The 23,356-nt window shown below is 42.0% G+C and overlaps 2 protein-coding genes across 4 annotated transcripts in view; both read right to left on the bottom strand.

The window, feature by feature from the left end:
- The window catches only part of LOC146970316 (retinal-specific phospholipid-transporting ATPase ABCA4-like), a 46,009-nt gene extending 31,784 nt beyond the window's left edge, over nucleotides 1–14,225 (bottom strand). Inside the window, exons 1-11 of one of the 3 annotated variants that reach the window (XM_085804534.1) lie at nucleotides 13,885–14,225; nucleotides 12,471–12,583; nucleotides 12,261–12,354; nucleotides 11,999–12,140; nucleotides 11,274–11,413; nucleotides 10,388–10,515; nucleotides 10,088–10,285; nucleotides 6,577–6,666; nucleotides 2,078–2,315; nucleotides 1,109–1,248; nucleotides 403–519 (exon numbers count right to left, since the gene is read on the bottom strand). In XM_085804534.1, coding sequence (XP_085660660.1) covers nucleotides 403–519; nucleotides 1,109–1,248; nucleotides 2,078–2,315; nucleotides 6,577–6,666; nucleotides 10,088–10,285; nucleotides 10,388–10,515; nucleotides 11,274–11,413; nucleotides 11,999–12,140; nucleotides 12,261–12,354; nucleotides 12,471–12,536 — 1,353 coding nt within the window. In that variant the 5' untranslated portion in view covers nucleotides 12,537–12,583; nucleotides 13,885–14,225. The remainder of the gene's footprint in view (nucleotides 1–402; nucleotides 520–1,108; nucleotides 1,249–2,077; nucleotides 2,316–6,576; nucleotides 6,667–10,087; nucleotides 10,286–10,387; nucleotides 10,516–11,273; nucleotides 11,414–11,998; nucleotides 12,141–12,260; nucleotides 12,355–12,470; nucleotides 12,584–13,884) is intronic. The other 2 variants (XM_085804532.1, XM_085804533.1) reach the window with 2 other exon arrangements.
- Nucleotides 14,226–15,640: 1,415 nt separating this feature from the next.
- LOC146970315 (rho GTPase-activating protein 29-like) overlaps nucleotides 15,641–23,356 on the bottom strand; it is a 33,995-nt gene continuing 26,279 nt past the window's right edge. Inside the window, exons 17-22 of the mRNA XM_085804535.1 lie at nucleotides 22,553–22,716; nucleotides 22,239–22,427; nucleotides 21,940–22,077; nucleotides 20,504–20,736; nucleotides 18,428–18,728; nucleotides 15,641–17,720 (exon numbers count right to left, since the gene is read on the bottom strand). Of these exons, the coding sequence (XP_085660661.1) occupies nucleotides 16,434–17,720; nucleotides 18,428–18,728; nucleotides 20,504–20,736; nucleotides 21,940–22,077; nucleotides 22,239–22,427; nucleotides 22,553–22,716 (2,312 nt within the window). The 3' untranslated portion in view covers nucleotides 15,641–16,433. The remainder of the gene's footprint in view (nucleotides 17,721–18,427; nucleotides 18,729–20,503; nucleotides 20,737–21,939; nucleotides 22,078–22,238; nucleotides 22,428–22,552; nucleotides 22,717–23,356) is intronic.

Genomic DNA, 23,356 nt, shown 5'->3' with positions numbered 1-23,356 from the left:
AATTGTCCTAGAATTTGACCTGCTGTGGTCTCAGGCTTTGTTGCTGAGGACATTTCAGGTCAAGTTGTTTTCATTCCTAAACTTTCAGGTCATGTGAATTTGTAACGTTGCCTCAAAGTCATTAAACCTCCAGACCAACTCATGAGTGAAAGATTTTCTGCCTGGATGTTTTGAGCTGTTATTGCTCTGGATCTGTGGATTTATTCTACACCCTCAAATATTATCATTGGCATCTTTTGAAGCGATGACAGTTCCTCTCTTGCTTTTCTTTTTCTGAACTGAATTAGGTACGCACGGAGCTCCGATCAAGTCAGACGGCGTGAGAACATGCAGGGTGTGTGCGTGCCTGTGTGTCAGTGTGTGTGTGTTTGTACATCCACAGAAGATTAAAACACTTCGTACCCTGATCATATTCATCTGGACGCTGCTGTTGAAAAACGCCCAGAGCTGAGGTCCCACCTCCTCCCAGGCCTTGGCCATGTGCTGCAGCCTCTCTAGCTCCTCGAAGGTTGTGTTGGCCTGGACACACACACACAAACAAACAAACAACCCAACACGTTAGTTTAACTGTAAAGAATAAATAAAAGTTCACAAATATGAAGCAGGAGCCTTACACCGGCAACAAAGGGGCGACGTAGTATGACACTGGTGTTGTGTGCTGGGAATATTAACGTCCATAATGAGTAATGAAGGGCTTTGTATTTCATGAGAATTGGACAGATGACGCAGATGAGTTGCGCGAAGTCCAGCTGAGATTTGTTTTTTTGTGTGAAGCGCGATGAATACGACGTGACAAAACGCAGAGGATTCTGCTTTTTTTTTTTTTTACTCCCATCGCCGCCACAGCCTCACAAGCAATTTATTGTTTAATCCTTCCCCTCCTCTTCTCTTCTCTTCTCTTCTCTGTCCTCACACCCCTTTGCTTCGGTAGTCAGCTCATTCCTGAGAGGGGTGGGAGGGGGGGAGGGAGGGAGGGAGGGAGGGAGGGAGGGGTGGGGGGAGTTTGGACGCACATAAACAGATTCTGAGGGTGTTGAAAGAAGCAGGGAAGAGAGACAGAGGGAGAGTGGAGAGGTGAGGGGTCGGGCTGGAGGTGGTCTCCCCTTACACTCTTTAATATCTTGCGGACGGCAGGGGAGTCGGGGGTGTACAGGATCTTTCCCATCAGCAGGGGCTTGACTGAATTCCACACGATTTTGGTGATGGGGTTGGACTCCAGGGTTTGCATCAGGGCGTTGCAGAAAGGAGCTGTGGGTGGGGAAAAAACAAAATGCAAATATATATATATAGTTCATAACAAAGAATAAAGAAACTCAAAAAAAAAAAAAAGATAAATACATGAGCATCATATATAGAGAGTCAGAAGACACAGATATTTAATTACAGTGAAGAATCATCACCGCAGCTTTTTGTGTCTCGGACTGCAAACTAACTCCAGCTGGGTTTATGCAACATGCGGTGAAGCAAAGTGATTAAAAAACAAGTGAACTCAGCGATGTCACACACAAGACGAGATATGATTAATTATTTTAACTCTGCTGTTGCTGGAGGTTTTTTTCTTGGCACCGTATAATACAGCTGCAGGGGAAACTGGAAGGAGATGAACACAGCTGGAGGAACAGCTCCAGGATCGGCCCTGAAGTGATTATTCAAGTGTTACCGCTGTAGGAAAACCTTTTGTTCAATAAAAATAAAAATAAATAACAGGAGTTTTGTTGGAAAATAAATAAATAAATAGTTCACAGTTTGATTAATTTCTGCCTTGTCATCGTTTCTCATCCTTGACAGCTGGATGAAGATCATGTGGTGTGATGAAAAGCTCCAAAACAGCTGCTAAATAGAGAAATGTTGACAAGGCAGAGAAGTTTTTAAAGTGCTCAAAAAAGTGTCACTGTTGTCTCGTATACTTTATGGTTTGCAGTGCACACATTTTATTGAATTAATCTATTTATTGTATTTTAAAAGCAAAAACAGTGTAAGATGAATTGTTTCTATCATGTGGACTACGTATCTTCTTGATGAGTCTGTGGTTTTATAATGAACTAGGTCAAAAGGACATTTCCGTCTCTGGACTCACTGGCAGTGTCGTCGTAGACGTAGTTGTGGTTCTTGGAGCCGTTGACGCCCAGAAACACCTTGTAGTTGTTGTCCTCGTACCAGTTGAAGGACAGGACCCTGGAGCCGCCGCCCTCCGGGTATCCACAGAAGAGGCTCGACACGCTGGACATCAGCTGGGTGAAGGAGGGGGGGCCGCCGGCCCTGAACAGGGAGGACGCCGCGCTGAGGAGCTCCTGAGAGCTGTCCCGCTCCATCAGCTGGGGGGGGACACACAGAGGGGGGGGGGGGGGGCGGAGGGACAGAGACGCTCTCAGCTTCATTTTCACTGGACTGGACTGAAACGTGAACATCCAAGAAACCCTGAGGAGAATTATGAAGTATGTTTCATAGATGTATGTTTTTAGCACTTTATGCGGCTGTTTTTGTACTGTTTTGTCCAAGACGAATCTCTCCCACGGGAGACCAATAAAATGACTTTGACTTAGACATATTTCAGAGTAATCAGAGTAACTGTATAATATCTATATATTTTAATATGACTTGAGCAGTTACTTTGTTCTGCATTAAAAAACAGAATGACACAGATATTATATTAATATATCAAATATAAAAATCCTCTTCAAGCTATTTTGTTTAAATTCACTTGATTTAAAGGTGCAATATGTAAGAATGTGGCCAAAGACGGTTACTGCAGTCAAATTCAAAACACAGCGATCTCATTTTTTCTCCCAGCCGTAGCGGCAGCTCAGTGGAAGCAGACTGGAGGCTGAAATGCCACTGACGCCGCCGTGACTGGGAGAGAGCGCTAGGTGGCGCAACATGTAAACACGTAAATTCAAAACATAAACATGATTTGCAGTCTGCAAAAAAAGATTTTTAATGCGAATACTCTGGCTGTACTATTGTTGTTGGTGAGTTCATCATGTTATGAACATTATTCCTGAGTCTCTGTGACATATTAGGAGGATTTTACGGCCAGTTGCTTTAGATTTCTTACATACTGTACCTTTAAAAAAACTTTAAGGCATTATACTATTCCTTTAATTATATCATTTTATAATCTATGAGCTGCTTTAGCTCAGATATATTTGCACTATGTTGACTGTGTTGTTTTGTGTCTGTGTTCATTTACAACTCTTTTACTGTGTTGGTTTGTTGCACACTGGACCTACTGATATGTTTTTACACATGTTGTTTTGCAACATTTCTGAGGAAATTTTATCATCAACCTGCCTCGAGTCCAGACTCATCTGCTCATGAGTCATTACACGCGACGATGACCCTTCAACTAGTTCCTGCTGTTTACTGGATTTGCAGGATGAATGAGTTCAGTTACACAGAAAAACTCTCTCTGATCCTGAGATGTGGGGGGAAATGATGCAGAAGCAACAGGTGACACCTCGCTCTCTGACCCACATGTGGTCGTCAGGTGCCGCCACCGCCTCAGACAGGATGAGTGAGCGCTGAGTGTTGCTGGGAAGTGATAATAACGAGCTCGGAGCACCGTGACCTCTCTGTCAGATAATTATATACAATAATCCAGGGGATATTTACGTTCTTCATACTCATTCATAATACCGTGCGAATTTCAGAGCATAAACGGTGGCTGCTAGAAAACAATAGTTTGTGCCTGTGGTCACGTGACCCAGGAGGACAGCCCTGGGGGGGGGACTTAATATCCTCCAATTGATGAAACCAAAATAACTTCATCTCCCCGGAGTGGATCCCTTCCTTTCTGAAGAAACAGGGAGGAGGTTGACCAAAAAAATTGGGGTGGGGAGGGGGTTCATGTTTGGGATGGTTTGGGATTGCTCCAAAGATGTAATCAGGTGATACTGTAATAATGAAATCAACCTGGAGCAGCAGCGTAACTGGATCAGATCAGGATGAGATCACGGGGGATCGGGTTTTGGGTGGAGTTCACTTGGACCAGAATCGTTTCCTCATAATCCTCCATATTTATCCACCTGGCCCTGTGAGCCCCTCCACCTCCACCCCCCACCTCTGCATAACATCAGCCTGGGCTCAGGGACCACTGATGAACATGACTCATATCTTTTCTATGCCCCTATACTCAAAGCTAAAATGCTACGTGTGAACACACACACACACACACACACACACGCAGACCCCTGCGTTTGTTTCGCACTCACTCCCTTTTCCTCCCTCCTCTCTTATTTATTATTTCACACAAACTGCTGCTAAAGAGGGAGGAAGGAGAGGTGGGTAATGGGAGCGTTTGGCTCGCCTTTCTGTCACCACGGTGATACGACGGTCCCACCTACAGGATGTGTCACCTCGCAGGAATGTCTCTCTCTCTCTCCCCCCCCTACACACCCCCTCCCCTCCTCTCTCGCTCTCTCACCCACGGCCAAGGTGATGATGGGATACGCTGCCCCCAGGGACACGGAGTGAACGTGCAGAAACACCCATTCTGTCTGCTGTAGTCTTTGTGTGTGTGTTATTATATCTCAATACCCATTCTATTCTATTCTATAATATATTGATGTCTTTGTCAATTTTGCCTCCATTTCTATATTATTGTATTTTGTTATGACAAAGTATATTTCTATTTTTACTCTATTTTAATGTTTTATTTTGTTGAGGTCAGTGCTATTCTATTCTATTCTATTCTATTCAGTTATTAGCATATTCTATCCTTCCTATCATATTTTGTAGACCAGTATTCTGTTTTTTTCTATTTCTGTATGCGTCTGTTACATTCTGATATTTTTCCTTCCTTTCATTTTGTTTAAGTTTCTATTATATTCTATTTGATTACCTCAAAGTATCTGTTTTGAACACGTCAAAAAATGTAGCTCTGTGATGGGGGAGGGAGCGGAGCTGGTAGAGGCTGTGGTTAAGTGGAGGATGGGGTGTAAGTTGAAGACCATCCTGGGTGACCCCCAACACCCTCTACACAAAACCCTCACAGGTCAGAGGAGCAGCCGCAGCAAAAGGCTCATCTCCCTGACCTGCAGAACTGAAAGATTTAAGAGATCATTTGTTCCTGCTGCAATCGTTTTATATAACACTTGTTAAAATGTTTTTTGTGTTCATCTTTTTTGTGTCATTGTTGTGTGAGCTACCGGACTAACTTGAATTTCCCTGCTAGGGATGAATAAAGTATTCTCTATCTATCTATCTATCTATCTATCTATCTATCTATCTATCTATCTATCTATCTATCTATCTATCTATCTATCTATCTATCTATCTATCTATCTATCTATCTATCTATCTATCTATCTATCTATCTCGAATCTGTTTTTCTTCTGTTCTGTCTTCATGTTCTATTCTATTCTATTGTCTTATGCATGTTTTGTTATTTTATTTCTGTTCTGTTTTGTTCTGTGTTATTCTGTTCTATTTCTTATTTCCCTCTATACTCACTGTATATTTCTATTCTATTCTTACTCTTTATATCTGTTTTTCTCTTTTCTCTTGTTTCTCCATAATGTCATAATGTCTAACAATTCTAATATCAGGGGTGCAAACTCATCAGGGGTAAAAAAGGTGACAAGATACGGAGGCATGCTCCCCCGGGGAAATTAAAAAAAAAAAAAAAAACTTTAAAGGTGAATTTACAGTCAATTTTAGCATGAGACTAGGTTCCAGATTTACTCAGGTTTGCACAGCTTTTGCTCCTGTTAAACCTGCACAATCTGTCTCTGTTTGGTTTTGAAATATGTGAAGGGGGTCTTCAGCCTATGCAGGTTTAGCATGAGTAAAAGCTGTGCAAAACTTAGAGAATCTGTCCCTCGATGTCCATCAGATGAACCTTGCAAACCTTGCCTTCAAACTAAATAAAATTTAATACAGACTGATTGGTTCAGTATATATTAAATATATACTGTACATATTTAATCATATTGCATCCTATTTGTATTTAATTTGTATATCAAATTTACCCCAGTGTCATCAGGCAGTTGAACTCGCACATGGACTGACCTATTGCTGCACTGATTGCACTTTAGAGGACTGCGCAACATATTTACCTAACTGTTTACTTTACTGTTGTGTGTGTGTTTTCTTTGCCTTCACTGTCTCTTTTAACCACATGGGGCTTGCGATTTTAATTCTGTTTGTACCACTGATATAAATGACAATAAAGGCATTAAACTTTCTTTAAATTTTCAGTTTCAATAATATAGATCTAAGTAACAAAGTGTTGAACACGTGCACATCTCTACATGTACAGACCAACTGAGACACAGTCTGTATGTCTATGCATACACATAATTACGTGAAGGCACACACATATTACATACACACACACACACACACACCCATGTATCACATGTGAAATTGCACATGTAGCTTGTGAACACACACACACACATGCAGAGCCGACATTGTTGAGGCCATCACTCAGCCTCCTCCTCTGTGAGCCATTCTCAACCAGGGGGCAGGAAGAGGTGAGTTTCCTGCAGGGCTAAAAATACTGCAGATCCTGCAGGACTGAGCAGGAGAAGAGGAGCAGGGGCAGGAGGAATTGATTGACTCTGGAGCACTTACAACTTGGATCTTCTCCGACGCCGCCTTAAGAACCCGACCCCAGAAGTGCAGGTCAATCCCTTGTGAGCTGCTGTCCATAACCCGAGGCATCTGGGGGATATAAAGTCACAGGAGGCACCAGTCAGTCAAGTGACCAACATCCATTCACTTGCTTTGTAACAACAATGTTTTCGTTTGTGTTAAAAGCATTAGCAGCTTCTTTTTTTTTTTAACGTCATGTCCCGTAGTGACCTTGGGCAGATAAACACACTTGTTTCCATCCTTAAACGACTGGAAACTTCCAAGTAATGTTTGTTATTGAGAAGAGGAAACTATTTTTTTTTCCTGTCACACTTTCTCCACGCAGACTTTAGAGTAATTAAAAACAAACAGCCAACATCTGTTTTGCCTTTTTTGTCACACAATCTGCATCTAACATGTGTTCAACGGGGCTCTGAGGAGCTTTAGTGAACCTGTATCAAGCATGAAACCCATCGCTTATTTTTTATAAAGGCACAAACACGATTCCTACGTACGAAACCTCCTTAACAGACTTAATATCTTCTTGAGAAGCCATTAGCAGTAGGTGTTAGAAAACGACTGGTCAGGGTGCTGAGGGCTACGGAAACCCCGAACGCCAAGAAAAACACATGAGATATCCTTCCTCTCACATTCCTCGTGCCTGCATTTCAATGAAAGAAGGAAGGAGGGAGGAGGAGGTACAGTGCTGCGGGGGGAAAGAGGGAGAAAGCGAGGGGATAGGAAGGGGAGGGTGTTGAGTGGTTGATGGGAGAGGAGAAGTGCAGTCCGGAGCGTAAACGAAGGGAGGAGAGTAGTCGTTACAAGGCAGAGGTCACTGTGGTAATGGGCTTTGAGCTTAATAGAGCTAATGGGTTAAATGCACAGATCGCTGCTAAGATGCTACTGCACTACTAAGATAAACAAAGGAGCACATGAGCTTCTTATGTGTGTCAGGAAACTGATTGTCTCCAATATTCACCATGAATGTGATTGTGAATACGTATTTACAGTGCACAGTCAACATAACAGGATGAATAATACTTCACCTGGCTATAGGTGAATGATTAAAGGTTATTTTGTATAATTTTGTGTCAACATCTGAATTTACAGAAATGTTTCCACACACACAGGATGTTAACTTCTGAATTCGTTTTGCTTTAAAGGCTCCAAGAGGTGGTTTTCTTTATCAATTTCCTAGTTTTGGGTGATTGGATCCTACACAAACTTTCAACTTTATACTTTTAATCTTTTTACTTTGGCGGTTAAATCATTATTTTTTTTAAACTAAAGGTTAAAGAGGCGTTTTCCTGTTTTGTTTTGTTTTGTTATGTTTTGTTTTGTTTTGTTTTAGTTGTTTTATATTTGAAGCCTATTTGCATTCTTATAATATAAAAAAAATATATGATATTTGATTGCTTCTGTGGTAGTATGATGAGTCTTTTGCGAAAGGCGTTTTTATTAAAGAAAATGTAATTAATATGCTTAAAAAGAAGAGAAGCAGAAGAAATTATATAAATATTAAAACTACATTATTCTTAATGAGATATTTTTATATTCTTAATAATAACATCTTATAATATTTGGTTAATAATACTTAATACATCATCAATAATATTTATGAAGGCTGCAGCATTTTAATATAACTCCTAATGTGTGTCATGTCCAAACATCTTCAATCCACTTGTTGACAGTCTTGGTCTATATCTATCTATCTATTGTTGCCACTGGAGACACTGTAACCCCGTCACGTTCTCTCTCTGTTTGACTCCTACGCTGCAGGTTTACTCGCTGCAACCAGGTAACCAGGTGTGTTGGCAGCGACGACGCAGAGACGCAGCGATGGCGGACGCACACACGGCACATGTTGGTAAAGTATTTATACGAGACGCAGCATCACGTCTTATAGAATACCTCTCAGGCTGTTGGTGGTGGTGGTGGGGTGGGGAGGGGGAGGGGGCAGGGCCGTGCTAAGCCCATTAGAAAAACAGGCCAAGAGGGATAATGCTATACCCGCTCCCTGAGCCCATCACCTGACCCACTCAGCCTGAACCTGAACACACATGTAGTAAAGAAAATGGAGGGTGTCAAAAGAAAAAAAGTTTAAATATAGTTCAGATTATTGATGAGATATATTATACATATATGATTTATTTAATTTTATCTTAAATTTCCTGTGATTTATCTTATTTATCACAAATGAATTCAAATAAGTAACAGATTAAATGTCTTTTTCTCGCATTAAGAGTGACTTGAGGAAACAGAGAAAGGCTCTCTTGTGAAGCAGACTACTGCCCTTGTTTCTTGTTTCTGGTAAATACATGAGTAAACAGTTTGGACTAGAGCCCATTGTTTATTCTAAGCCGCTATTAAAGCCACAGACTGAGTGAACAGGTTTGGCAACGTCACCTGCAGACTAAAGTCGGCCACTTGGCCTCACATGCAGCACTGGAATAACTACCAGCTCTATATACAGTAAAACCAACGCATCGTCCCACTATTCACATTAATATGTTCTCTGCAAAACACAAACACAAAAAACAACTCGGTAAAACCAACCATCATCCCACTATTATGTTCTCTACAAAACACAAATAACACAATATATTAACTTTGCTGATCCAGGTGCAGGTCTATTGAGGTGAGTTGACTTCTAGATAAGCACACTGCTCAGGGTTCAGTGCCAACAGTATTAACAGTGGCTGCACAACGCAAAAAACTGTGTTTAGTGGATGATTTCACGTTGTTAACAAATGTCCACTCTGCCCTGCAGGTCACGCTGAGTTTGTCCGGCGACACTTTGGCCCCAAACGATGCTCAATCTGAAGATTTTTTATTTCAAAATTTCACAGAAATCTACTCGTCATCTTTATATTCAAAGCCTGGTTTGTGTGATTCACTTACACACTTATGAGTATGAGCAGTGTATGGTTGGTTTTGTATTTATTCTCTCCCATGTTTTATTTACTTATGTAGTATTTCTATTATTATTTTATTGTGTATTTAAGTTCCTTTCTTTCTTTAGTTATTTATATTCCGCCGTGGTTTGAAGGACATGGGTTCTGCATGATTATATGTGTGGTGCAGTGGTTATATGTATGTGTTATGTCTGGAAATAAATAAAGATAATGTTGGAAATTTAAAAAAATTGGTGTGTTTTCAGATACATATTTATATACAATAAGAAATATAAAGTGAAATAACATCTCAGCAGCCAGATGATTAAATCCTGTGACATTAGGAACTCGACTGGAAGCTTCCACGGCCTTCATTGTGAAGACAGGAAGAGGAACATGATTTTTTCCAGCAAGTGCAGCTGTCCAGAGGATTTCACTGGAAATAATGACTGGTAGTATGTCAACGAGAAAAGAAAAAATCACTATAAACGCAGGGGATGAGGGTTGGGGAGCAGAGGATGTAAAGAACAAGAGGCTCTACGCAGCAGCAGGAAGCGCTGAAGTTTAATTTACTGGATGTGACGTTTTTAAAAAAAAACAAAAAAAAACACACTGACCAGCCTGAACATCTTGAAGAAGTCGAGGTTGGCGTAGAGGACGTCCTCTATCTTCTGCAGCCTCGGCTGGCTGAGGGCGCACATGGCGTTGCGGACCCCGTGGAGTCCCATCCGACTGGGGAAGATGATGAAGCGCTCCAGCAAGGCCTGACTGCACGCGATGTCTTTCAGCTGCAGGTCTGGGATACCAAACGCGAACTATGGACGTTGGAAGAGAAATGGGAAAAAGGTGAAAAAAAAAAAGTTGTAGAAGATGTTGTTATGTTTGCAAAAAAAAAAAAAATCAAACTGCAGTCGCACCTGCTCTAGTCTTAATTCTGCATTGATGAGCTGATAGACGATCGAGTCCGAGAGGGCAGCGTCACGCAACAGGAAAGCTGAGAGGACCTCGTCGTCTTTCAGGATGTCCTCTACCTTCAGCCCACGGCCTACATGAAAAATCAGAGATAGTGAAAGTAAAAGGTCAGAAGCAGTAAAAACAGAACTGACCCGACTGGCAGATTGGTGTAAGGATTTGTTAAAGGCAGTAAACGTTAAAGATAATCTCTGCTAAAGCAACATTTCTACAAACATGTGCCTGAACGATCGTGTGCATCTGAATGAGCAGGTGAATAAATGAAAGCTCCATCAGAATAAGAGTGTGTAGAAAAATGCACCTTTATCCTGGATAATCTCAGTGCAGCTGTCACTGAAGCAACTGAACTGTGTCTTATCTTTTAGTTTTGCATCCAACTGTTAAAATGTGGCATGTAGCTTCTCTAATGAGGATTGAATCGCTGGATGTGAACAAATGACTTTACAGAAATGAGACTGAAGCGCAAGAGGCAGACAGAGAATTACTAAAAACAAAACAGAAAGCGACGTAAACAAGACAGAGGCTACAGACAGAAAGACCTTGTTAAGACAACAAGGGAATATAGATTAGAGAGAAGCGTTAAAAGGAGAGTTTTCAAGTCATTAACAGAGTGGGCAGGAAAAAAAACAATCAATCCATGGTTGTATTTTTATTTTTTTGTACTTGTAGCCTTTGGATTAGTTGATATATGGCCATCTTTTATGTTGTTGCTCCTTTTTTAACTATTCCCCACAAATGAAAGGCTGAAAAGTGCCATAAATACAATATGATAGTAATCGATTTATTACACAATTCCTGTCTGAATCATTCATTTCTAAATGTTCTATTTACCTGACACCCGAGACGGGTTGGTGCGTAACGTGTCCATGAAGTTTGAGAAGGACGACATTTCATTCCAGAGTCGCCTGAACTGTTGAACCTCTGTGTCATTGAGCAGAAGCTCCTGGGCGTCAACGTAGAACCGCGCCAGTCTAGGGAAAGAAATCCATTAAAAAACACTGCATTAGTCTGTTTAATAACTATTCTACTGTAGATAATACAGAGTGGTGGTGTTAATGTTTTAAAGATTTAAAATTTTTACACTTTTCCTAGTATTTTATTTAAAGTATTGATCCATGATTGTGGTTTTAAGAACCAAGCATCATCTCCTCTCTCAACAGAAGAGAGGAGGCTCTGAGTCTCTCCTCTGATTGGCTGACTGTTTTCTGAGTGATCAAATAAAAATACAGCAGATTTGTGGTAAAACACGCAGAAAAACCAAATCCTGTGTTGGATGGTGCGTCCAGGTGGGCGGGGCTTGGTGACTGCTTTGTTGTGACATCATACAGTTACAACAGGTCATTTTAAAACAGAATACAGGCTGTGTGTGTGTTTCTTTCTCTGCAGTCTGTTTCTTTGATATGATCACAGTATTAATATAGAGCCTAGACCTTGATCTTTAATCAAAAGACAAGGAAATCTCACATCATACAATATGGGACCTTTAACTTTCTAACTTTCTTTAACCTTAATTAAAAGACAGTAGACATTTCATAAGGTTTGATGCTGTGGCTTACACTGAGTTGTTATAGTTAGAGACGACGCCAGGAGACTCTCCTCTGGTGGGGTATCTGAAGCAGGGGTTGTTGGCGTTGCAGAAGATGCCCTGCATCCAGGGCAGGATCCCTGCAGAGGGCATGGCCTTGTTGGGGAAATGACCTGAAGGAAATGAAGGAACACATGGGAGGTCATGTGAAGTGGCTTTAAAAGAGTTGCAAAGAGTTAATGTGATATTCTTCCAATGATAGAAACTCGTCTTCTTTATGAATTTATTCCTACATTCATGTTGTCGGTAGAGTGGGTTGGCCTTCCTCAGCCACACCAGACCGATGAATAACAACACAGGCCAGAAGATCTCCACCAGGAAGCGGATCTGGACAGAAAGAGACGAAGTCAGTGAAATACCAGAAACAGGAACAGTCCTACAGACGCTACACTTCTGAGTTTATCACGGAGGTTGTCTGCAGGTTTTGTCCAATTATTTCGTACCTTCTGTCTCTTGCGGAGAGTCCAGTTCTTCCACAGCAACAGGCGGATTTGGGAGCCTGTATTCATTGCTCCGCAGCTTAACCCCTGGAGGGGGTCATCAGACTGTGATAAACCTACAGGTACACAAACACCAGTAGTGATGACCTACAGTCGTTATGTACATGCGTAGATGTTGGACAAGTTACATCACATGAAGAGATATGTGCCAATTACAGATGCGATTATTTTTTCATTTCACAGAGGAACATATTTTATTGCAAATGGTGCAGTGTTAAATCTTTTGTGTAATTTCGACTTTTGTGTGCTTCTGCTTTGTAAAATGCACAGTGTAATGGTGCTCAAACATTTATATCCTCCTGCTAAATCCTTTGTTGAAGCGTGAAAAAGAGAAGTCGGACAGTAAAGAGAATTTTACTCATCTACTCTATTCATAAACTTATTATTTTTAGAATAGGAAAGGCACACTGTTATTATTAGAGTGACCATTATTCACGGCCTTGAAATTGGTCTTGAATTTTTTCCTGGTCTTGGCTTTGACCTGACATTTACTGAAACTTTACTGTGTCTGGCTTTAGGAAGCAGGTGGACGGTATAATTGGAAAGCATACATCCCTCTGAAGTGCTGCTGAGCATAAACACTACCAGCTTTAAGATTAAATGTGTAGTCGTGCTGAAAGAGGGAATACCTCTAGAGGAAAATACAATCCGATATCCGAACATTTTAAATAACTTACATACACAGCCTAGAAATACGAGTTATACATGAGAGTGCAAAACTGATTATTAAATGTGGTTTGTACCTACTACTACACTATAATGCAGACTTATTCCAAAAGACAAAAATTCATCTTAGAGTTCATGAAAATAATAATAATGATTAAAAAAAAACAAAAAAAACTCAAATGCCAATCACATCTGCAGGTTGTGTGCAGATGGCCTCGGAGAATGTCAGACATGAAGAGTAATTTGTTCAGTGACATGTCCAATAGATTACTGCAGAGCGCTAGACTGAGGATGCAGGGACATAAACACAAAAGGACTGTGAGAGCGAAAACAGCAGAGTAAAGACTATTATTAAGGTGTCTGACTTCTCTGTTATTCACCTTATTACTCAAACAGTCAGAAGGCGATTACACATGACAGCTCTGCCTTATGCAAGCTTGATGGAAATGTGTAGAAATGTTGTGGCGCTGATGATTAGTCTGAAAAAAGAAAGTACCAGAGAGCAAAAAATTCATATAAAACAGACTTGTAATAAACAACGCAGCAGGATCTGACACAACATTACATTACAATCTGAAAGAGTAATTAGCGACCATGTAGCTACCTGTCAGCTCTGCCGCACGTCTGATATTGTCAACAACAGGGATTAAAAAGAGTAAAAAAAAGAAATAAAATAAATCAAGATTCTTACCTTTTACAGAATGATTTAAAAGTTGTTCGACATCTAGGAGAAAGATGTTCACTAACAGGCTGAAGTAATGGGAAACATTACACAAGCAAGGTAGAAGAGCTCCGTATGAATCCTCGCTGCCCACTATACCTCCTTCTCTCTCTCCCTCGTCTCCCTCCCTCCCTCCCTCCCGCTCCTCTGCCTGCAGGTCAGCAGCACTCCTAATCTGATTGCTCTAATCTCCCAGCTCAACATGGGCAGGCAGAAAAAGACAAGTCATCCATTTTGAGGCAGAATTAGGGGGGATATCTAGCCTGAGAGGAGAGGAGAGGAAGGATGGGTGGACTCCTGCTGGAGAGAAAAAAAGAGAAAAGGCGTCCTGCTGTGTGGAAGGAGGGAGGGAGGGTGAGAGGGTTAGAGGGGGTACAGGTCTGTCAAAGTGTCCATGTGTGACATTTACCTGCAGAGTCACTGTGAGTCACTGTGCATGTTGAGTCCACACACTAAATGAATCACTTTTGACTCAGACTCACAGGCGACGGTGGGGCTGGCATTGCAGGTTTTTTGTGTCTTGACGAACGACTTGAGGGCGGTCGCAGCTACGACGAGGTGGAGGTGCAGGTGACACGGGTCGTTAGGTCGGGAGAATGTGAGGCCTCGACAGCAGCAGCAGCAGCAACCGTACAACCACTCCACTCAAAACCTGCTGTGAACTATATATGCACATGACAACACACGGCTAAACTCTGAGGTGAAATAAACCAAGGCTGGACCAACCAACAGTGCGTCGACGAGCGCTGGCGGCGGCTCAGGAAGCTGCCAGCTTCTTTTAGTTGACATTAATAGCAGCAAAATACAGACGCTAATCTGACGGGGGTTACATGGTAGAAACACAACAGAGGCTGCAAGGCAACAAAAAGCACAGAAAACACACAGGAAGTGAACTGAGGTACGTCTATGAGGCCACAGAGGAAGAAAGAGAAGCTGTCAAATCAATTAATGGGCAAAAAAAATCAACAGGCAACCAATGGATTCATATTTCAAGTCGATTTTCAAGCAAAAACTCAAAATATTCTCAGTCTTCAGATTCTCAAAAGCTTTTTCTCAATTTTTTAACTCATAATCTTACTGGTCTATTTATGTCTTTTAAAAGAAACTATCAATAACTATGTGATACACATGTAAAGTCTACATGTAAAAATGTGAAAATCTGTCTTCACACCAACACACAGTTTGTACGTGTGTATAAATGAAATTCTAATTATAAGTGAATCAATAATAAAGAATGAATGTTTTCTTGGTGTTTCACTGCTATTGGTAACAAATTACATTCAAACAAGAGTTTCTGAAGAAGTCTGAAACAGTAAAATTGAGTTTTGCCTTTTGTTTTATATCTCTACAAACTGAATACCCTCCAGTTTGGGGTACTTGATCGGACAGAGCAATACATTTTAAGATGTGACCTTGGTCTTGTCAATTACATGGATAAATCGAGCAAATATTTGGCAAATAAATCAACACTGAAAATCATTGTAAGCTGCACCGAAACCGTTTGACTACATTTTTTCCCTCAGTTTGTCCAATACACCAAAATAAAGCCAATAATCTGATTGGATATAAAAGTGAAAAAACACATATTAGGCTGAAATTTAACACACAACGAAATGCAAACAACGTCAACGGCTTCAAAAGAAACAAATCACATCTATAACTTACTATGATTTCCTGAAGCACTGAACAGAAAGATGTTAAAAGAAATAGTCGACTGGAGCAGAAGTAAAAGTTTAAACAATATATATTTTTTAATTCGCAGCAATTTGCAACTGTTGCATGTCATTTTTCTTCTGTATAGTCACAATATTGCGATGAGACAAAGTTACCGTGACGAACATGCGGTATGTAAGTATGAGTATAAAAAAACGTAAACAGATACATAAGGCTTACATACTGAGAAAAAATGTACCAATCACAGGTTACAATGGGAAATTCAATAAGGTAAAAAGTTGAATTCTTTATAATTAAGAACCTCATGTTAAAAATACTTCAATCAATTCCTTGTGGAAAAAAATATAAAATTGAGCAAAGTTTAACAATAAAGGCAACATTAGAATTTGAACCTGTATTAAGTGCATTGTGTGATTAACAATAAAATATAATTTTGGAACAAAATCAAATAAACAAACAAATTAAACACAGACAATGATAGGCTTATAATTCTTTACAGACAGATAAAAACCCTTTTTTGTGGTTGGTAAATTAATTTTCTTTGACATAAAAACAGACTATTCACATATTTGTTCTTTAAACCAAGAACATGAGACTAAACATTCGTGTCGACGCCACTCTGCTTGTTTTGAATGTTTAGATCAACCACTGCTGACTTCAATGTGTAAAAGAGAATATATTAGTACATATAACACTTTCATGGTTTATTTTCACAGGCCTTTATATTCTCCCACTCGCAGCTCATTGATAAAAATGTTTCCCCCCGGTATAAACTATGGCACAGATACATTAATATTTACAGATATAACATGTTTTCTTTTTTTTGTTGTTGTCTTTTTTTGGCATCAGACAAAATGAGCCTCTCTGTGTTCGAGCTCCTGCAGCCGCCGAGGTCGCAGTCTTTGGTAGACGGGTTTAGTCTCGCTGGGGCTGAGGTCGTCGGGGCTGCTCGGGGGCGGGGACTGTGGGGGCGAGAGGGTGGCGGAGGTCGAGCCCCCGGGGTCGATGGCGCTGTCGGCGGAGTCCTGCGTCTGGAGCCGAGTCTGTGGGGGGCTCGTAGGGGCGGGGGACGGGGCGAGGGACGGGGCGACTACCGACTGTCCGTGGCTGACGAGCGGCGAGGACGAGGAGGAGGAGGAGGAAGAGGAGGAGGTGGTGGTGGTGGTGGTGACGGTGGTGACAGTAGTAGTCCAGTTTGGTATTGTCCTCGCTCTGCTGTTGATGGAAACGGGGGGCTTGTAGAAAGTCCCGGGAGGGGGCTGCAGAGTCCGCGGGGGCCTGAGGGTCAGAGGGAGGTTCGGCGAGCTGCTGCTGCTGCTGCTGCTGATGGATTCGCCGCCGACTGAACCGTCCGTGTCGTTTTCCCTTTTGGACGACGTCCACGCGGGCCTCATCGACACCGCGTAGGGGCTGGAGGAGGAGAACATGGTGCTCACCGTGGACGTGGTCGAGACCCCCGAGGCGGCGGCGGCAGCGGCGGCGGCGGTGTTTGCGGTCGCGGGCGCCGTTGCCTTTAGAGGCTGCACGCCGGCGCTGGCCGACGGCAGGTTGGCGACGATCATAGCGGTCCGGGGCGTGACGTCATAGTGCTTGTACTTCCTGTCCCACGTCCTCCTCTGCATCGTCTGCGTGTCGATGAACGGCGTGATGTAGTAGGTGCTGACCCTGGAGGAGCCGTACTGCCGCGCGCGCTCCGGCTCGGGCATCTCCTGGATGGTCTCGGACAGGACGTCGGAAGAGGAGGAGGAGGAGGAGGGGTCGGCGTTAGCGTTAGCAGCGGTGTTTCGATTATTCCTCTCGCTGATCTGAGCCGGCGTGGGCAGACGTTCCAGCGGCATGCTGATCGGTCGGGACGCGTTTCTGGTGCGCTGCGTGCGGAGCTGGACCTTCGGAGGAGGAGCCGCGGCGCCGGTGGCAGCGGGGGGGTTGGTGGTGGTGCTGGGGCGGCCGAACACCAAGGTCGACCTCTGGACGTCTCCTTCGCTGGATGTCGGGATCCCGTTGACGCCGTCCACGACCGAGACCGAGACCGAGACCTCGGTTCTGTCGGCGCCCGGCTGGACCTCCCGCACCTCGTTCAGGATGTGTGAGGATGGGATGACTGAAGAGTATCGTTTGTACACCTTGGCGCTCTGGAGGGACACAAGCAGTTTGTCTGAGCATCGTGCAGAAGTCACATGATAAGGAAACGCATTTTAACCCAACAGTAAATAAGGATTAAATCCAAGACGAGAGCTTTTTACGTCTCATTTTCAAAAATGTAAAGGGATAGTTCAACATTTTGGCAAACTGGCCCATTGCCATAATCCCTATAGTCTTAGCAGTAGGTTCGTTACCTTTAATTGTCGGTGCAAGCTTTTTTTTAGAACGGCGGAGCAGAGCCGAGAGCTGCTCCAAGTTACGCTACGGAGGCTAATGGGATTTCTTGGTTTCCCTCATCAAACTCATCAAATACACAATCCAACAACTCCAAAATGCTCTCGTGGACAAGTTGTGACCTGCACATTCACCACGCTATGAGATAATAATGTAACGTTACGAGACGGAGTTTTCAAGGTAAATACAGAGACTGCTTGCCGAAAAATTTATAATATATAATAATAATATATTATCTCATAGCGTGGTGAATGTGCAGGTCACAACTTGTCCACCAGCCTCCGTAGCGTAGCTTTGAGCAGCTCACGGCTCTGCTCCGCCGTTCTAAAAATAGCTTGCACCGACAATTGAAGGAAACAAACCTACTGCTATGACTATAGGGATTATGGCAATGGGCCAATTTCATAAAATGTTGAACTATCCCTTTAACAGAATTACTTCCACACACACAACCCTGTCTCACCTCTTTGATGTCCATCAGCGAGGCCGAGTGTCTGCTGAGCCGCTGCAGCTTCTCCTGAGGGGTGAGCCTGGGCGACCCGTGGCCGGTGGGGGCGGGGTCCGAGCCGGGCGGCGGCGAGACGTCGAAGACCTTGCGGTAGTGTCTCACCAGCAGCTCCACCATCAGCGCCTGGTAGGGGTAGTCCACCAGGGAGGACAGAGACACCTCGGCGTCTATCTGCCGCGGCTTCACCAGCGTCGGGCCGAAGATGATGCCCAGGTTGCTCGCCGTCATCTTGTTCTCCTCCGCCTGCTCCGTCACCCTGTGTGAGCAGAGAGAGGAGAGAGAGAGGCGTCGTTAGCCTGATCGACACTAGTTGCGTTTCCATCCACCTTTTTTTATTTGCATTTTCAAAAATTGCGAATAAATACTTGGATGGAAACGCCAGAAATTCGAAAAAAGGCAGTAAATGCGCATAAAGGTTTTTACGCTTTGGAGGTGAGGGATTTGTCAGCGTATCGATTAAAGGAAAATGCGACTTTTTGTTATGGAAACAGATTATGCGAATTGAGGCAGAGTTTGTGGGTGAAGTGCTGCTGGACTTCACCCAGCGACGTTCAAAGAAATGGAGAACAACGCGGTGTCCCAGCTCTCCTCTCTGCACACCGCAACACAAACGCGCTCCGTAACCCATAATGTTTTGTTTATGACGGTTAAGACTACACAAACACACACGTCTTAACATCGTATATGTTATGTAACGTTATCCACCGCTCCATTTATTGATTTTTCGCCGGCTTTGTTGTCAACAGATGCACATGGGCGAGAGGAGCGTAACCAAAACAGCGGAAAAGCGAGCGGACTTGCACAGTTCCCTACTGTCTTTCTGTGTAAATATCTCATGTTACAACATGAAAACCTGAGGCTTATATTCAAGTGCGGCCTATATATGAAGAGTTCATTTGCAAAAGCAGATAACTCCATTTTAAAAAAATTCTAGAGTCTTCATTTTTTTTTTTTTTTTTTTTTTACATAAGGTGATATCAGTCAAACCAAAGTTGAGTGACTTTGAGATGTAACAAAACAGACATATCTCAAAACAATAAAGTTTTATTGAAAACATCCATCCATCCATCCATCCATCCATCATTTTTTTCAAAATGGCACTTATCTGCTTTTGCAAATGAACTCTTCATATGTATTTTCTTTTTAAATTTAGCTGGTGCGGCTTATACAGGTGCGTCTATACAGTAGTCCGGAAAGTACGTAAATTATCCATGATGTTGAGTGTCAGCTGAGAGTCAGCTGTCAGCTGATTGTCAACTGTTGTCATGGATACATTCATGCTCTCTTATGACGTAATCTCACGGCGCACTCCTCTCCCAATAATCGCAAAACAATAATGAATGGAAACGGTCATAAATTCGCATTTGCTTTTTGCGCATTTTTACAAAATCCGCTCTTAAATTCGATACATTTGGATGGAAACCCAGCTACTGACATGACACTCTGCAGATCAATACCGTCCCCTTTAACAGGCCAGAGGCGTACTGCCCTTTTTTTTTTGTCCTGTCCGTTTTGTTTTATCTGCTTTGTTGATGTTTACTTGCTATTCATTTTTGTCATTAGTCCTTTTTGTCAGGGATTACTTTTCTCATCTTCTGTAAAAAACATGGAAACATAATTGTGGACTGTTCATTTCTCTGTTATGTGATCAGTTTCCCAATAAACATATTTGAAACATAACAGGCCAGAGGCGGCAAATGATGAAACCTGCCTGGAGAAGCTGCTAAACACGTACGCATTCGCAAAAAATAATCAGGAACATCAATAACCACATGATGACAGCAATTTGGTGGCGTGTTTACACATTAACATGATATAAGCACAGGAGTCTGTAACTAAAAACTAAAAAAACACCAAAAAAAAGCTATAAATAGAGGATGACTGTAATGTTCTCTGTACAAGTTCCTCTGTGCTATGGGGAAGTGTCCGTTCACCTTTTTCGTCTTTTGGGGAAGTTTGAGTATCTGCCATCCTGTGCAGGATATAAAAAAAGACAGAAGTCCTAACAGGGGTCGGACTGTAGGTTCGTACCTGTTCAGGTGAGCTATTAGGAAGCGCAGCGTCCTGTAGTTGGCCGACGGCAGCTGGCGGAACAGATCGCGGATCTTGAAAATGACTCTGTTGAGCTGTGGGCTCGGACCGGCTTTCTCCTCCGTCTGGGTGGTCTGATGCTTGTCGGCGTCTTCCACTATCACTCTCTGACACTCTTTGGACAGGCCAATGACGTCGTTGTAGTATCGATACAGGATCAATGGCTCCGGTAACTGTTAAAAGAGAAACAGTGGTGTGGTTTATTTTAAGAAGATTGATTTCATTTTTTTATTTTCTTTTTTTATTGTGCAATACCAGTGGCAAACATAAAGACATGACACAGCACAAGACAGGAAAGACATGACACCGCAACACAGCAGTCAAAAAAGTAAATGGATTGACGTAAATTGTGACAAGGAGCAAAACAAGAAAACAAGAGAAAAAATAAGTAAATAAAAAATAAACATCAGCAGCCAATCGGTCAATCAATCAAGGAAGAGAGTGATTGATTTCAGACGGAATGAGATGTTTCTTTAAAAGAAGCATAAATTCCCTTATTGGCAGGAGTTACATACGAGTATGGAAAAAAATTTCAAAGTGAAAATTCCATTTACATTTGAAGTTTTATATTTGGGAAAAGAGAACCAGGAGATTACAAGGTCAGGAGAAAAATACATATTTCGAATAATGCTGGTGGCAGCTAAAAAAAGCCATCACCAGAAAATGGCTTAAAATTGAGGTACCAAGAATGGAGGATTGGGTTGAGGTAATGCTCAATATTTATAGAATGGAGAAGCTGACTTTCTCAACTAGACTAAAAACAGAGACGTTTAAAAATTATTGGGAAAACTGGGTTAATTTTGTGTCTCCATTGAGAACAGACTTTGTGCAGTAAGGACACTGTGTATGGTAGATTATGGATCCCCTTGGTTCAGGCTACAATTTTGTTCATTGTTCATATGTTTATTATGTTGTTTACCCTCCAACAGGAGAAAAGGGACGATGTAAGAGAGATGTGAAAATAAGGACAGGAGTGAAAAAGTGTTTCTTTTATTTCTTCAGATTTACTCTACGGTAACTTTCTTTGAGAATGTATGTTTATATATGTCTCTGCTCCCTGGCGGAGAAGTTGTATACTGTTTGAAAATTGTATATGTGAAATGTTAAATATTGATATGTGGAATCAATAAAAAAATGTTAATTAAAAAAAAAAAAAAAAGAAGCATAAATACAAATCAAATCAAAAAAGATGGTTGACAAGGTCCCCAGTTTAAGACAAAATGAAGTAATGAGTAAAAAAAAATCTTAAATTTCCAAATTTACAATGACAAATTAAACTAAAACATCAATCATTTACATAATTACATAAATACTGATATAAAGAACTTTCTAACTTTCTATAACCTTCTCCCTGTGGAGTCAGTCTTGAGGCTCACCTGTCTCAGGTAGAGTTTGAGGACGTTGCTGATGTCGTGAGGTGAGAGGTCAGACAGTTCGACCAGGTCCTTCCCATTCTCAAACGCCTGACAGAGCTTCTCAACACGGGATTTGGCCCCATTGACACGATAGATTCCCTGTGGAGAAAGAACAGGTACGTTGACAATTTTCTTACAATGAGGCAAAATAACAGAAAGGATTCTTCTACTATGATTTTGATCTACAACATAATCTAAATGACAGCCTGTGAGGTAAGGTATCAGGTGACAAATAAAAACAACTCCACTAAAAACTTTACCTTGATGTTGAGAGCTCGACTCTCGATCTCAGACGTGCACTTCTTGATGATAAAGGGAACGCCATCGGGGCTGTTTTTTGCTGCCTGGGTGAAGTCGATACCAAACAGGTGTAGTCTGCCCTGCAGCTTTTTATGGCCACACTGAATCGCAAGAGTCTCTAGACACTTTTTATGGCAGGCCAGGGAGCACTGGTGGAGGAAAAACAAGACACAGACACCGATACGTATCAGACATCAGAGGCTGAGGTAAGTTTCATCATCTGTTCATATTTAGTATAAACAAACACGCGTCACATAAAGTTTGTGTACTCTACCTCCTCACACTCAGCTCCATGGAAAACCACCAGACTGTCACACTCCCTGCACTTTGAAGGCGCTCGCAGTTTCCTCAGCTTGTGTGTTTGAGCAGCTTTAGACATCTGAGCGTTTCGGAAAGGACCCGGAGAACTGGCCGTCTCCGTCACCATCTCGGCCAGACCTGAAAAAATGAAAATCACATCAGCTGACGAGGGAACTAACTAGTTCACAGAAACAAAGCCTGAACCTCAACTCTGGAAATTAGAGAAGTGACGAGGTTTCATTAATTATGACACAAAGAAGCGTGGAGCAGATTTGCTTCTCCAGCTTCAAATTGTTCACACGTTGATCAGATAAGAAATTAATGAAATTAAGATGTGATAATTAACATTACATTTCAATTTTTTTTTTTTGGGAGGACAGTGTGCAGCATTCAGCACTTCCTTCAAAGGGGTGCGGCTGTAGCCAATTGCAGCCTGTTAAAACCCCTTGATTATCTCGATTATAATTAGCTAAATGACCATATTCTCTTCTAAAAATGAACAATAGATGTTATTTTTATATGTAACACACACAATTACATAATTATTTCTCAAACAAATTTGAAATAAAATAGATCAAACATAGTCAGCTGCTTCGATTCACGATGAGACCATAACCACATGCACTGACTGGAAGTCTTAACCATCGATACAGGAAGTGTAAGTAGAGGCTACATGTCAAAAACTAACTCGACCTCTTTCTGCAGAGCTCTGTCGAGTGAAAAAGAAAAAAGAAAAGAAAACATTTGACGCAAGTGAAATTCACCACAGCCTCGAGCA

This window comes from Trachurus japonicus, chromosome 17, assembly GCF_045865225.1.
Source record: "Trachurus japonicus isolate A0001 chromosome 17, Traja_1.0".
Taxonomy (NCBI): domain Eukaryota; kingdom Metazoa; phylum Chordata; class Actinopteri; order Carangiformes; family Carangidae; genus Trachurus; species Trachurus japonicus.
This window is presented reverse-complemented; position numbering and strand designations above follow the sequence as displayed.